The following is a 15,081-nucleotide window of genomic DNA, read 5'->3' as shown; positions in this document are numbered from 1 at the left end:
AACATGTGCTGAATGGATGAATGAATGAAGAGTCTGAGGTACCCAAGGGACAGCTCCAGTTTCTCCCGCGTCCTCCTTGTTCACTCAGGTTACCTGGTGGAACCACTTGAGCCCTCTCCTTCCTCCAGCCAGTCCAGGCTGTCTCCAGTCCCCAAACTCATGCCAGGATCTCTGTCCGGAGCTCTTAACCTCTCCTTTTCATCTGAGTGCCATCTGCTCCTCGTTTATTCTTTAGGACTCCACTTAAGTGCTCTGTCCTGTAGCTGCCTCCTGGCGTCCCTCTTCCCCTGCCGGCCCCCCATCATTGCCTGTGCAGTCTGAGGGCAGAAGGGCCCGGGTCCCCTCTGGTTCCACTCTCAGCATGATCAGGTGATGCGGAGCATTTCCAAACTAAATCGGCTTCAGCATGGGCAGTCTTAGGCCCCAGCTCAGCTCAGCCCAGGCTTCTGGGTCCAGGGAACAAAGACCTCTGGATTCTGTACAATACTTTCAACTCATGGGAGAAAAGTATAGGTTCTATGTCTTGTACAAGCTGTGTTGTATCAAGAATCCAAAGTGAGGGGATCCCTGGGTGGCGCAGCGGTTTGGCGCCTGCCTTTGGCCCAGGGCGCGATCCTGGAGACCCGGGATCAAGTCCCACATCGGGCTCCCGGTGCATGGAGCCTGCTTCTCCCTCTGCCTGTGTCTCTGCCCCTCTCTCTCTCTCTCTCTGTGACTATAATAAATAAATAAAAATTAAAAAAAAAATTTAACAAAGAATCCAAAGTGAAAAATAAGCCACCCAGAGCTTCAGTTCCTGAGTAAAACTTTTCCTTGGTTCCTCCCAACTCATTCAAGGGTGTAGATAATTTATACACAGTTTAGACCTTGGCACAGGTACAAATTTGTATCCTCTATTGTTCATTTAATGTTGCAACGGTGCATCTGTAAAAGTTTCTAATATTGCTACAGAATTATTAATTCACAAACATTTCCTGCAGCTGCTCCCTGCCTGTCATTATGCTAGGTTCTTAGAGTTTAGAGTCAGCCTTGCCCTGGGGGAGCCCACAGTTCTCAGTAGCTGGGCAGTCATCCTCCAGGTGATGTGGCTTAACCCAACCAGGCCCAGCTGTGGGTGGTGTTCTGAGTGGTTCTCAATATATTTTGCTAATTACAAATGCAATAATATAGTCATGAATATTGTAACAACTTTTTTGTGTGTTTTTTCCTGAGATCCTGGGGTTCCAGGAACTGAGTTAAAAGGCATTTTTATGATTTTAAAAATATATGCCAAATTGTTTTTCAGAATAGTGGAACAAATTTTTGCTGTCTCTGTGTAAACTGTTTTATCATATATTCTCACAAGCAGTGGGTGTGTTCTATATTTTTGCTAATTTACTAAATATAAATTGGCACCTCAGTACAATTTCAGTACAATTTCAGCAAGTCCCAGAATCTTCCCTGAAGCCTATCTCTGACACCCTCTACCCCTACACTGCATTTTATGCATAGATGATGACAGAAGGAATAATCAGCCTCAAGAGCCACAGAGATTTTAACAGGAGTCCGGGAGGTGTTCATAATGACTCTTCCTTCTGAATCCCACAGAGGCACTGAGGATCACCGGCCATGGCCCCTGCACTTCCTCTGCAAGTCAGAGGAAGCCTACACAGGCACAACTTCTTTGTTGGCTCATCTGTCCGTCCTATTCAGAAACAGTTCTTTACTAAACCGTACCTGATACAGGGGATGCCAAGATGAACAAGGGGGCCATAACACTGCAGGCAAATCACTGTAGATGGAGGGAAGGCCTGGGAGTGGAGGAGACAAGAAGTAGCCCCCCCCGCCCGCCGACCTGAAGGATTTAAGGACAGGGAGGCCTTCAGCCTGGCTAAAGCTCAGAAACAAAATAGGGCAGGAGCCAGAGAAGGAAAGTCCTGGGAAAGCAGGACTGATGGGAACTCTCTCCTCCTGCACCCCACTCCCCACTTTCTCTGACCCCTTGGGTCAGTGCCCTTGAGCTATTCTTGAGATTTTGGGGGGCCCTGGAGGAAGGTCTTAGAGATCTCCATTCTGGGAGCCCCAGAAGCCCAGAGACAATGCAGGGGCTTCATTGGCTTGGCTTGATTCTGGCCTCTTGGGGCCTTTGGGAGAGAGAATGGGGGGCCCTGTGAGGGGACCCAGAGCAGAGAGAGTAGAGGGGCTGCTGAAACTGAACCTCTCACAAGCTTATGACCCAGCTCAGTCTGCATCTCTCCGCCCACCTGGGGCTAACATGGAGTCGGATGTGCCTGGCTGTGAGGGCTGTGAGTGGGGAACTGGTACGTTTGGGTTGGGCCCTGGTGGAGGAGGGCCGCCCACCCCACTCTCTGCCCGTCCACTCTGTAGAGGGATCTAGGACATTTTTGTTTTGTTTTTTTTTAAACTTTGTTCCCTGGCCCTGTCTATCCTGCCCTTTGGGGATTAGCAAGAAGGTGCTCCCATTGGCAGGGCCTGAGAAGTCAGGGGGAAGCTGCTGGGCTTGGGCTGGAGGAAGGGCAGCTGCTCCCTGGGCTTTATGTACGAGGCTCATTTAATCCTCATAGCTCCATTCCAAGGGGAGGATTACCCCTCTTTGACAGAGAAAGATATGGGGACTCAGAGCTGGAGTCCTTTGCCCAAATCAAGGCCAGAAAGGCAGGACGCCTCAGGGCAGAGGTCTGTGTGACCCAGACAGGCTGGACCTGCTGAGGATACTGAGCCGCTCAGGGCAGCGCAGTAGCTGGAAGGTTCTCGGGTGGGGGAGGGGTGGGGTGGGGTGGGGAGGTGTCTTCTAGGTGCAGAGCTCCAGGGCTGAGTTTTGGAAAATTATGACTGTCTTTGAGCTCATTGAGGTTTGAGGGAAGAGTCAGGAACTCTGTTCCTCAGAAGAATGAATGAGCTTTGCCTTCCTGGTCAGCAAGCCATCTGAATCCAGGGAGCTCTGCATCATAATCATCAATTCACTAAGACATAAGACAGTCTCCAGTTGCCTATGAGTTGTTTGAGCTGGGCCAGTCCTGCCCCTTGATGAAGGTAGCAGAAAGTCTTGACACTTTGGGGTCAGGCACAACCAGGTCCTGGTTCCCTGCTTCAGCACTGTTAGCCTGGAGGCCTTGGCCAATCCTTAAAACTCTCTGGGCCTCAGCTTCTGCATCTGTAAAATGGGGATGATGATACCCACTGGGGTGTTGGGGGGATAAGAGACAGTATTTGTACAGGATATAGCTTGGTGCCCGTGACAACTGGCAGAGGCAATTTGACCTAAATTTCTGGTCCTGTGAGGTTCGTGAGCCAGGTGCTGTTGTCTCCTCTGTGATGATGAATTAGGTAGTGATGTTGAACAATTACTACATGGTCATGGTTATTGAAGTTGTGGCTATTGTTCAGGGCTATGATCAATTTGATACTGAGTGCCCCACCTGCTGTCAGGAACGCTTCCTTTGATTCAAATATGGTTCTGTTGGGAAAAGATGATTTACCTAACAGTTATTCCTTTTACAACACTGTCTACTAAAATGCAGCTTGGTAAACAGCACAGCCTGGGGGATGTTACAGAGTCTGCACGAACCTTACCTTCCCTGGGCCTCACTTTGCCCAGTGGTCACTGAAGGATAGTGGAGGAAGAGATCACCTCCTGGGTCCCTGGAACTTGGGGACAATCCTTGGGTTCCACATATGCTATGGGCAAGGATGCTGGATGCCTGCTGTGTGAAGTCTCAGGGTGAGGGCCAACCTTGGGTCCCCCTGTCTGCCAGTTTGCATGTTACTGCCCTGGCCTTTGGCCCTGAGGGCTGAACCGCAGCCCGATGGAGGTGACCTGACTCCCCCCGTGTTGGGTCAGCCATCTCCCCGGATCTTGGGAGATACTACAACCCCTTTCTCTACCACTTCCCTCCCTCCCATAGAGATTTATCCTTCTCTACAGCTGAGCCCTGGAAAGGCCTCCAGAGGAGCACAGGACAAGGGGTGGGAGAGAAAAGGGGGGCAGCATGAGATACAGCTTGACACCCAGCAGTCCCTCTGCTGAAATGCCCTCTCTCCTCATGGTACTTCCATTCCTTTTCCATTTAGGCTTGTTGCCCTCTGCTCCCACAGTTACTGTGCCCCTCTCCCCCATCCCTGCTCCTTTCCTACTGGGACTTTGTGTTCTTGTTCCTTATGCCACTCACTCATTGGGGCCTCTGGTTCACTTCTGAGTCCCTACTGCCCGGTTGCAGGCCTGGTACACAGCAGACTCCAGAAAGTGGTGAATGGGTGGATGGACAGATGGGCAGGGCCAGGGTGAGAAGCACCCAGGGCACAGAATATGAGGTGGCACGTGCAAACGGGACCTGGTGCTGTCTTGTGGAAGGGTGCTCATGGCAGCCTGCTGAAGTCATGGCAGCTACTATTTTTTGAGTATTTACTATGTGCCAGGCATATTATGTACATTATTTAATTTGATCACAATGTCCCCATGAGAGGTTCTATTTTATCCTCATTTTTCATGTGAAGAAACTAAGACTCTGAAGTTGGTGCCCAAGGGGAGGAACTGGAATTGGAACCTGGGAGTGTCAGACTCAAAACCTGCTTGAGTCTTCCCCAGTGGCCTTCCTCCCTCATCCAGTCCCTCCACCATGGCTCTGTGGACTGAGGGTGCTGACGGTTGAGGGTGTGCAGATCCCAGAGGTCTTGAGCACTGCCAGTTTTCTATTTCCTAGGGCTGGGGAGAAGGGAATGCAGGGGACACAGTCTGTGGTTTCCCTGGTGTCACCTGCTCCCTCTGGGCCTCAGTCTTCTCAGCTGCAAGTCAGCTTCCCTGCTATAACAAGACTGGGAGGGTTTTGCAGCTCAGCATGGCTCCTTCACTGAGCAACCAGGAATAACCCCCCTCTAGTTCTGGTTCCCAGGGGGAGCTTCCCAGGTGTCCAGCCCAAATGACTGATTGCCTAGGTCCCAATGGCTGTGGGTCCCAGAGCACCTGGCCTGTCCCCCAGGTGCTCTTCAGTGACTCACCCCTCCCCCACCACCCCTCCTGAGGCCTCTTAGAATTACACCTTGCACATGTGGTGGCTTGCCACTGTAGGCAGGAACAATGCTGTATGTAATTTACCCCTTTTGGCACAGCTGCGCTGCCTCCTGGGGGCTGTGGAAAGAGCACAGCTAGGAGCCAGGCGGGATGAGGACGCCCATGGCCACTCTCCACTCTTCTCTGAACCACCCACCCAGCCTGCCTGTTTTTTCACCTGCAGTGCCACTGCCCTAGGCCAAGTTTCCCACTCTGCCAGGAGGGCACCACTGCTGGCCTTCTTCTCCAAGAGCCTGCCACCAGCCTGGGAAACCTTTAAAGTTTCCCTATTGTTATGTTATGTTATGTTATGTTATGTTATGTTATGTTATGTTATGTTATGTTATGTTATATGTTATGTTATATGTTATGTTATGTTATTTTTAAGTAAGCTCCATGCCCATCATGAAGCCTGATGTTGGGCTTGAACTCACAATCCTGAGATCAAGACCTGAGCTAAGATCAAGAGTTGGATGCTTAACTGAGCCACCAGGCATCCCTCCCTCTTTATTTGTTTATTTATTTATTTGAGAGAGCGAGCCAGCATGAGAAGGTGGGGGGCAGAGGGAGAGGGAGAAGCAGGCTCTCTGCCAAGCAGGGAGCCCAATGCGGAGCTCGATCCTAGGACCCAGGATCACAACCTGAGCCAAAGGCAGATGCTTAGCTGACTGAGCTACCCAGGTGCACCCTTCCCTCTTTATTTAAAAGATGAAATGTCACGCAGAGTTTACACTTACCTGCCAGGTCTGTCTCGTGGTCATGCATGCCCCATCTACTGCCTGCTGTCTGAGGGGGAGGCCTTTGGTCCTGAAACCACAGCAGCCCCTAGCCCAGGGGAAAATGGGCGTGGGCCACTTCTCAATGTGTACCTGCCTGCAACCATGAGTGCACCTGGGCCCTGGGGGCGCTGAGCTTGGCCAGAGGGAAGAGGCAGTCCCAGGTAGGATTCTCATCTAAGCAGAACTCTGTTGACTCTGCCTCTCCACACACTCACTGCCCAGGATAACACCTCTGAGGACTTGCAAAACCAAATCAGCTAGCAAACTTGGCTTTAGAGAAGTTCTCTTTCCTCAGAGGCCACACTTGAGTGCTCCTTGATGGCTAAGAGTACAAGAAAATCCGGTTTTGAATCCCTGCTTGGCTGCTGTCTTTGCTGTCTGGTTCTGGCAGGTTGCTTCATTTTCTGGGTCTCAGGCTCCTACTCTGCAGCACAGGAGTGATGCCAGCTCATAATTTAGGTAAAGAATGAGTGTGTGTTGAATGTCTGCTGCAGCTTCCAGACCTCCATGCGGCTGTTTGCTAGAGGCTGTCTGGATGCTTCTGCTGCTGCTGCTGGTTTGACTTCTGCTTTTCTTCTCCAGCACCTTTCTCTTCCTCGCATCCCTTCCACCGCTTGGGTCACTCACTCATTCATTCGTTCACTCCTGTGTCATTAGTCTCTTTCAGGTCGAGAGAGTTCCTGAGTCCTTCCTTGACTTTCACAACCCTGACACTCAGCAGGGGGGACTTTTGTACAAGTTCCTTATTGGGGCTTTGTCTGATTTTCCTAATGATTAGATTTTGGTTATGCATCTTTGGCAAAAATGGCAAATAAGTGGTGTGTATATTCTCTTCATTGTGTCCTGTCAGACAACACCCAGTTGTAACTTGTGTTGTTACTAATGATGTTCCCTGTAATCGCTTGATTCAGAAGGTGTCTGTTGTGCTTCCCTACAATGAAGTTACTCGTTTTCCTCTTTTTTTTTAATTATTTATTTATTTATGATAGTCATCACAGAGAGAGAGAGAGAGGCAGAGACATAGGCAGAGGGAGAAGCAGGCTCCATGCAAGGAGCCTGACGTGGGATTCGATCCCGGGTCTCCAGGCTCGCGCCCTGGGCCAAAGGCAGGCGCTAAACCGCTGCGCCACCCAGGGATCCCTCGTTTTCCCCTTTGTAATTAATAAGTATTTGATGGGAAGTTACTTGGAAGCTATGTAAATACCCTGTTCCTCATTAAACATTCAATTTATTTACTCATTCATACCTGTGTATACTTTGGTTTCCTGTTTTCTTCAGTGGCATATAATTGTTATCACTATTTTAATACCTAGGTTGTCCCAACGTCAGCCTGTCGTAGGTGCCCAACTGCCGAGGTTTGACTTGGACTGAGGGGTTCCCCAGGATGTGGGATTATTGATGCTGAAACTGGGAAAGCCTTGGGCAAACCTTGACCAGTCACTCACTGAGCCAGCGGGAGCCCCTTAACGCTGGATCCTGTGTCTGCTGTGCAAGGTCCCTATCTTTCTGTGAGTGTGTCCTTACTTTCTGGCACAGTAAGAGGTTCTAGGTTCTGACCTAGAACCCATCCCCAGAATCATGCATTTCTCCACAAAGACCTGGAACCAGGGCCTTTTGAGTATGAGGCTACACTGCCCCAGGGAGACTGGAGCAGATGGAACTTGGCTTGCCTATATGCCTCTCTCTCTCTCTCTCATCTGCCTCTGTGCCTGTTTGTTGGCTGCCCTCTCTTCTAGGGCCATCGGCAGACACTTACCTTCCAGACAGCTTCTCTGTGCAGCCGAACGCTCCCTCCACCTGGCAGAGCCGACCTCTTCCTTGTGCCTTCCCTGGGCAGTTTAGGGCACCTCTCTGCTGTCAGTTTGGAGTCAACTCTGATTCTTCAGTGCTCTGCATAGGGCTGGAATTGGGGCCTGGTAGTTAAATGATTGGACCTAGAGTCATACCCCTTCATGGAGCAGAAGAGCAGAGAGGGAGGAGGATTTAGTGAATCTTTGCAGGCTGGAGCCTGTCCTTGAACTTCCTTGTTTGTTTTTTTCTTATCTATGTTTCTGTTCTTCTTCTTCTTCCTCTTCCTCTCCTCTATCTTTTGCTATTTTATACCTGTATTTGACAATATTTAGTTCTCATCCACATTAACTGTCTCTAGACTTTCGAAAAGTGGTGACAGGTACATGGGTAAACAACATACAGAGCTTGTCTGATAAATCTTCATTCTTGTGTTTTCTGCACAACTGTACACCAACACAGTAGGGAACATTCCTTATTCCCTTGGCCCAGGCAGCTTTGTTGAGCCTGGTGTCCATGTACACATCTTGAGTGCCCATCTCCTTCATGGCAAATTTCTGGATCCCTTTGGGTGCCTGAGGGGCAGGCTTTTTGAAACCCACTCCATGGATGCGCTTGTTGATGGTGTATTCTCTGGTCACTACCTCGTTGATGGCAGAGCCGCCCTTCATCTTCTCACCGTCCTTCTTTGCAGGAGCCACTCTGCCAGACCCAGATTGGAAAGCGAACTTTGATTTTCTTAATTCTAACATGAGGCTAGCACCTCAGAGCCTTTCTGTGAGAACAAAATGTGGTAATGTGTATAAAGTACTTAGGCTAGGGGACCTGGGTGGCTCAGTGGTTGAATATCTACCTTTGGCTCAGGTCATGATCCTGGGTCCCAGGATCGAGTCCCAAATTGGGCTCCCTGCGGGGAGCCTGCTTCTTCCTCTGCCTGTGTCTCTGCCTCTCTCTCTCTGTCTCTCATGAATAAATAAATAAAATCTTAAAAAAAGAAAAAAAGCACTTAGGATAGTACCTGGCAGGGAAAAAAAAGGATGAGTCCTCTGCTGGTGGCTGGAGGAAGAAGGGAGCTGAGGGTAGAAGCCAAAAAAAAAAAAAAAAGGATAGTACCTAGCATGTGGTGAGTGCACTTCTCGGTATCTCTGGGGGACCTTTCTACTTAAATCTTTTCATTTTCGCAGAAGCAGTACTAGACATTTTAGAAAGATAGAAATACTGCAAAAAGAAAACCATCATATTCTCATCTAGAGATTGCTGCTGTTAACACTTTAGTGATTGTTCTTCCCAAGCTTTTTCTGTGCATATATTCCCTGCCCCCCAGTGAGATAATACTGTGCATTGCATTTCATAGCCTGCTGTTCTTCAGGCAGCAATCCACTTCTTAGGTTTAGTCAATTTTCAGCACATCTAATACTCAGATCATATTCATATTTCTTCAGTCATCTCCAGTATACCCTTTATAGCTGTTTTGTCCATGCCAGTATGCAATCCAGGACCACACTTTCTATCTGGTTCTTGTGTCCTGTCCGTCTGGTTCAGTCCTTCTGTATGATACTGACCTATAGAAGAGACTGGACCCGTTGCCCTGTAGAATGCCTCACCATCTGCCTTGGGTTGTATTCTTGTGGTGAAATTTAGCTTGTTCTCTGTCCTCTGTATTTTCTTTTTTTTTTTTTTTTTTTTTTTTTTAAAGAATTTTTTTTTTTTAATTTATTTATTTATGATAGTCACAGAGAGAGAGAGAGGCAGAGACAGAGGCAGAGGGAGAAGCAGGCTCCATGCACCGGGAGCCCGACGTGGGATTCGATCCCGGATCTCCAGGATCGCGCCCTGGGCCAAAGGCAAGCGCGAAACCGCTGCGCCACCCAGGGATCCCTGTCCTCTGTATTTTCTGCAAAGTGAAGCCTATCCAGGGCTTGACCCATTCATTGGTGCCTGGAATACCCAATAGGTAGTGATGTGCCCTTCCTGTGGCCTTTCATCACCATTAGTGGTGCCAAGATTAGAGAAAAGGCAATGTGACTCTCCCTCATATGGTTGCATAGATCTCTCTCTCTCTCTCTCTCTCTCTTTTTTTTTTTTTTTTTTAGTAACATGTGTGGTTCCCTTGGCACTGCCTGAATGCTCAGCTCTGGGAGACCTTTTTAAACTACATGAGAAAACTTGTCCAGTTGCTGAGGGGAACTTGATCCTGGGGCTTTGGGCTGTTGGGTAAAAAAAAAAAAAAATCACAGAACAAGGACATGAACCAAGTTTTATCTTGCTGAGTACAAACTTAACAAAACCTAGTTCTGTTTTTACTTGCTCCTAGACATATGATCTGGGCTATATCTCAGCTCTGCTGTTTACCAGCTGGGTGACCTCAGGCAAGTTACTTAACGTCTCTCAGCCTTAAGTTCCTCCTTGGATTTCTTGTCTGACAGAGTTGTTTTGAGGGTTAAAATATGTATATATGTATATTTGGCTCTTTTCTCCCCTAGATGGAAAGCTCTTTGAGGTCAAGGCTAAAAATTAAGAAATTCAAAGATGTTTGGGGTGCCGGGGTGGCTCAGTCAGTTAAGCATCCAACTCTTGGTTTCAGCTCAGATCATGATCTTAGGGTCCTGGGATCGAGCCCTGCACCCTGTATCTGGCTCCATACTCAGTGCAAAGTATTCTTGTCCCTCTCCCTCCCCATCTTATCCCCCCTCCCACATGCACTCTCTCCTTCTCTCAAATAAATAAATAAAGTCTTAAAAAAAATCCAAAGATGTTTGTTGGATGAAAAAAATAAAAGAGTATAGCGATGCCTGGGTGGTTCAGTGGTTGAACGTCTGCCTTCAGCTCAGGGCATGATCCTGGGATCAAGCCCTTCGTAGTCGGGCTCCCTGCTCAGTGGGGAGTTTACTTCTCCCTCTCCCTGCTTGTGCTCTCTTTCTCTCTTGTTCTCTCTCTCATGTGCAAGCCAGGGGAGAGGTGGAGGGAGACAGATTCCCCACTGAGCAGGGAGCTTGATGCAGGGCTGGATCTCAGGACCCTAGGATCGTGATCTGACCCAAAGGCAGATGCTTAACTGACTGAGTCACCCAGGTGCCATAAAATCTTAAAAAACAAAACAAAACCCTTCCCTGAGAAGGAGACTGGGATGAAAGGGGAGCTTTGCTGGGGACCGAGCTGGGACGAGATGGTCTCTGGACACAGGAGCTATCTGTCTCCCGGCACAGGTGGCTTCTGGGAGGGCTGGATAGGACTCATGGCAAGAGCTAAGCCCATGCTGGCTCAGAGGTTGCCGTTCTTCCCCGTTCTCCTTCTCCTCCCCTTCTTGCTGGTCCCCCCTTTGGTCTCCTGGCCAGGGCTCCAAGCCTTGTGTGACCCTGACAACCCATGTGTCTGTCTGCAGTGCCGGATGGAGTGCCGCGACGTGCCTGCTGAGACACTCTATGACGTGCTACACGACATTGAATATCGAAAGAAGTGGGACAGCAACGTCATTGAGACTTTCGACATCGCCCGCTTGACAGTCAACGCTGACGTGGGCTATTACTCTTGTGAGCAGGCGCCCGCATGCTGATCCCAGCCAGGCCCCTAGCCCAGCCCATCTCCCAGCTTTCCTCTTTGTGGGCACCCCGCAGCCAGGTGGCTTGGAGACCTGAGTGCTAAGATGTAGAGCCGCCCTCCCTGACATTCCTGTCCATTCCCAGGCCCTTGGGCACACACATACACTCACATATACACATGCGCTCCCACGTGCATGTATACACACTCCACACATGTGTACACAGTCGTGTATGCACCCCATAGCCGCAGGCTACACATGGTCTCACATTTTCAGATGCACTCACAGTAATATTGTTCGCCCACATACTCACACTCGCACATACAAACAGCCTGGCCAGCCAGGTAAGGGCCATGGGAGGTTGTGAGCAGGAATGGCCGGAGACAAGAGGGGAGAGGGTTCTGCTCCGTCTCTTTCCCAGTATCAGCTCTGAGACTGTGGTCTGGTAGGTAGAGGGGTGCCTGTTTGGATCAGCGAGAGGTGGCAGCTAGCTAGGCATTTCTGTGTCCCTGGCCTCAGCTGTGCCCTCCCTTGCAGGTAGGCAGGCCAGTGGCCTGGCTCAGCTGTCCCTTGTACTCCACAGGGAGGTGTCCAAAGCCCCTGAAGAACCGTGATGTCATCACCCTCCGCTCCTGGCTCCCCATGGGCACTGATTACATCATTATGAACTACTCAGTCAAACACCCTGTGAGTCTACCTGCCTTCCCCGCTGGGTGGGCAGGGGAAGGTACCAGGTATGGCGGGGCCAGCAGGCCTAGCCTGGAAGAGGCCTCTGGCTGCTATCATGACTTTCATGTGACTTCAGCTGAGCATGAAGCTCTCTGGCCCTCAATTTCCTTCCTATATAGTGAGAAAAATGGCTCTTGTCTTCCTGCTCAGCTCTCAGGCAGATGAGAAGAGGGTGATGTGGGCCATCACTGTGGGCGAGTGGGATGGGCTGGCTGGGAAAGGGGGTGAACGGGGTGAGAGGCAGGGTTCTCTGACACTCCCTGAGGCTAGGCTGCCTTGCTCTCCATGGCAGCAGGACAGGCAGGTAGAGCTGGCCTGGGCAAAGATGAGTGTGTGTGTAAGTGCCCATGTGTGTGCTCATGATCCCTGACTCCAGATTGGAGGCTTTCCTGGGGAGAACAGGGAGACCTGGTCTGAGTCTTCCCTTTCTCCTCACCCTGGCATCAGGCCTGGCCTGGAGCAGATGCCAAGGATTGTGAACTAATTAAATATATGCGTGTGTGTGTGTGTGTGTGTGTGTGTGTGCTCACAAAGACACTTCTTTTGCCCCAACCCTGAGTCTCACCTCCCTTTGCCTTCCATTCCCAGAAATACCCGCCTCGGAAAGACTTGGTCCGAGCTGTGTCCATCCAGACGGGCTACCTCATCCAGAGCACGGGGCCCAAGAGCTGCGTCATCACCTACCTGGCCCAGGTGGACCCCAAAGGTGAGGGCTCGGCCCTGGCAGCCTATACCACAGAGGTTGCAACCCCATCTACTAGGGATCATAAGGGGCCTCTGTTAGGAGCTGTTTTATATTTTGGGGCATCTTTGTCCAAAATATCATTTGAACCAAGGTTTGAGACTTTATAATGGTTTGAAAAGCAAAGGCCACGATGATCGCTGATGCTCCACGACAAAGCTTGGAGCTCTTTCCCTGGACGCACACGTGCCCATGCTCTGACTTGCTTACTGCTCACTGGCTGCTCTCACTCCATTCACCTTGCTGGCTCCTATCCTCTGCCCATCTTGGAGGCCTGAGTTTTCCAGGCCTCAGTCCTCTTTCCCTTGGGAGGGCTCGCTATTCCCAAGGCTTCTGTGGCCAGCTAACTTGTCTGTCTGCCGGGATCCAGAGTCCTGTGGCCATTGGCCCCTGGACTCCTCCTTCTAGGTGTCTTCCAGGACCTGAGACTCATTGTATCCCATGCTGAACTATCTCTCCCTTGGTTGTCCCTTCTCCTGAGCCTCCACCCCCTAGTCACCCATGCCAAGAACCTGGGGGTTGACCTGGGTACCTTCTACTCAGCTCCAAATCTGGCCATCCCTTCTTATCAACTCTACCTCCTCAATAGCTCCTGAATTTGTCTTTTCTCTCCATACTCAGCCACCTTGTCTGTCCATACAGCTACCAAGGGATTTTTCCCAAACCTCTATTTCCTCATGACTCTTCTGATTCAAAATCTGTGACTTTCTATTGCCTACAGAGGGAAGTCAAAGCCCCCTGCCCAGGTTTCCCAGGTGCTCCCCACACCTTACATGGTTCCACCTCTCTGTCTAGGCATCGCTTTCCCTCAGCCTCGAAACACCTCTCCTCCCTTGCTCATGCCCCCATGGCTGCTTCAGATGTCCCTGCCTTTGTCTCTGATACCCACAGTCACCCCTGGCTCCCTGCTTGGTGGGCCCATCCCCCTCTAGTAGTGCCCTTGGCACACCATTGGGCCCCAGACAATGAGTTGTTCTTTGGGTCCCCAAGACTGTCCCAGAGTAAGTATCATGGAGTGGATGTGGAATGAGTGAGTGAATGAGTGAAGGTCTAGAGGATGGGTAAGCCCTGAACATCTTTGCCCCGGTGTGCCCAAGCCCCACCGAGGGTCCTGTGACCCAGGCCCAGGGCCCCTCAGTACCTCACTGACTGTGTTGGGTATCAGAGACAGAGTAGACACTTGAGAATGAGAAAGGGCGGACAGCTGGGCTGTGTATTCCAGGTCAGGCCAGGGTGGGGTGTTCAGCCAACAGGCCTATGTAGTAGCTAGACTGCCTGGGCAGGGGGGCTTGGAAAGTCAGGTAGGTGAGGGGCTGAACATTAGGGGCACTTACAGGTTGGATATGAGAAGGGATGTCAGTGAAGATGAGGTGGCAGGTGAGGGCTTGGTGGGTCAAGATTTCAACCCACTTGGGTGGCCTCTGGTCACCTTGGACTCTGGTTTTCTTCCATGTAGTCCTCTGGGGCTCAGCAGAGGGACAGGTGGGTGTAGGGGCTGGGTTTGGGAGAACACAACAGAATTGAGACTGGAGACCTTGGGCTGAAATGGAAAGAGAAAATGAGGATGATGCTGTCTAATAGGACTTGCTCCACAGCCCCCCTCCCATGGAGAAGAGGCTGGCCTCTTCAGAAGCCCCAGGTGGGAAGGAGGGGGCTGGTGGTATATGTTTGGTGAGGCTGGGTCCCTGAGGCGGCTGCTTCCCTTCTCTCCTCATTGCCCTTCCTTGCTCTCATAGGCTCCTTACCCAAGTGGGTGGTGAATAAATCTTCTCAGTTCCTGGCTCCCAAGGTGAGTGGCCTTGGGACTTTAGGGTATGGAAGCTGGGGGAGCCGGTTCCGCTGGGGGGGGGTGGGTCAGGGACATAGACTGGGAGTCAGGGGGCGGAGTCAGGGCTTAGGGGCGGAGTCACGAAATGGGCCTGAGTCAGATCTCCCGGGAGCTGGGGACCCAGCCTCTGGAGGGCGCAGGCCGGGACGTGGTGAAGACTCAGTCCCGCTCCGCGTGCACCCCTGACTCGGCTGTGCGGCGGCCCCGCAGGCCATGAAGAAGATGTACAAGGCGTGCGTCAAGTACCCTGAGTGGAAGCAGAAGCATCAGCCGCATTTCAAGCCGTGGCTACACCCGGAGCAGAGCCCGTTGCCGAGCCTGGCGCTGTCGGAGCTCTCGGTGCAGCACGCGGACTCGCTGGAGAACATCGACGAGAGCGCGGTGACAGAGAGCCGGGAGGAGCGCTTGGGTGGCGCAGGCGGCGAGGGCAGCGACGACGACACCTCGCTCACCTGAGCGTGGCGCCACCGCAGGGACCGAGACAAGACGGAGTGGGGCCAGGGGTGGCGGGTCCTCCCGCGCCTTCTCCCCTCCCCCACCCCCTGCGCCTCTTAGGGACGCTGGGCTCGGGCCCAGGCTGGCGCTGCGGCCTGGCTGGACACAGCCCCAATAAACGATCCCACAGCCTCA

At 51.3% G+C, this 15,081-nt stretch overlaps 1 protein-coding gene across 1 annotated transcript in view; it reads left to right on the top strand.

The window, feature by feature from the left end:
- Positions 1-15,081, top strand: part of STARD10 (StAR related lipid transfer domain containing 10) — a 24,305-nt gene extending 9,224 nt beyond the window's left edge. The window contains exons 2-6 of the mRNA XM_055320749.1: positions 10,997-11,144; positions 11,736-11,839; positions 12,470-12,587; positions 14,360-14,412; positions 14,662-15,081. Of these exons, the coding sequence (XP_055176724.1) occupies positions 10,997-11,144; positions 11,736-11,839; positions 12,470-12,587; positions 14,360-14,412; positions 14,662-14,907 (669 nt within the window). The 3' untranslated portion in view covers positions 14,908-15,081. The remainder of the gene's footprint in view (positions 1-10,996; positions 11,145-11,735; positions 11,840-12,469; positions 12,588-14,359; positions 14,413-14,661) is intronic.

The sequence above is a fragment of the Nyctereutes procyonoides genome, unplaced genomic scaffold (assembly GCF_905146905.1).
Source record: "Nyctereutes procyonoides isolate TBG_1078 unplaced genomic scaffold, NYPRO_anot_genome, whole genome shotgun sequence".
Lineage (NCBI taxonomy): Eukaryota > Metazoa > Chordata > Mammalia > Carnivora > Canidae > Nyctereutes > Nyctereutes procyonoides.
This window is presented reverse-complemented; position numbering and strand designations above follow the sequence as displayed.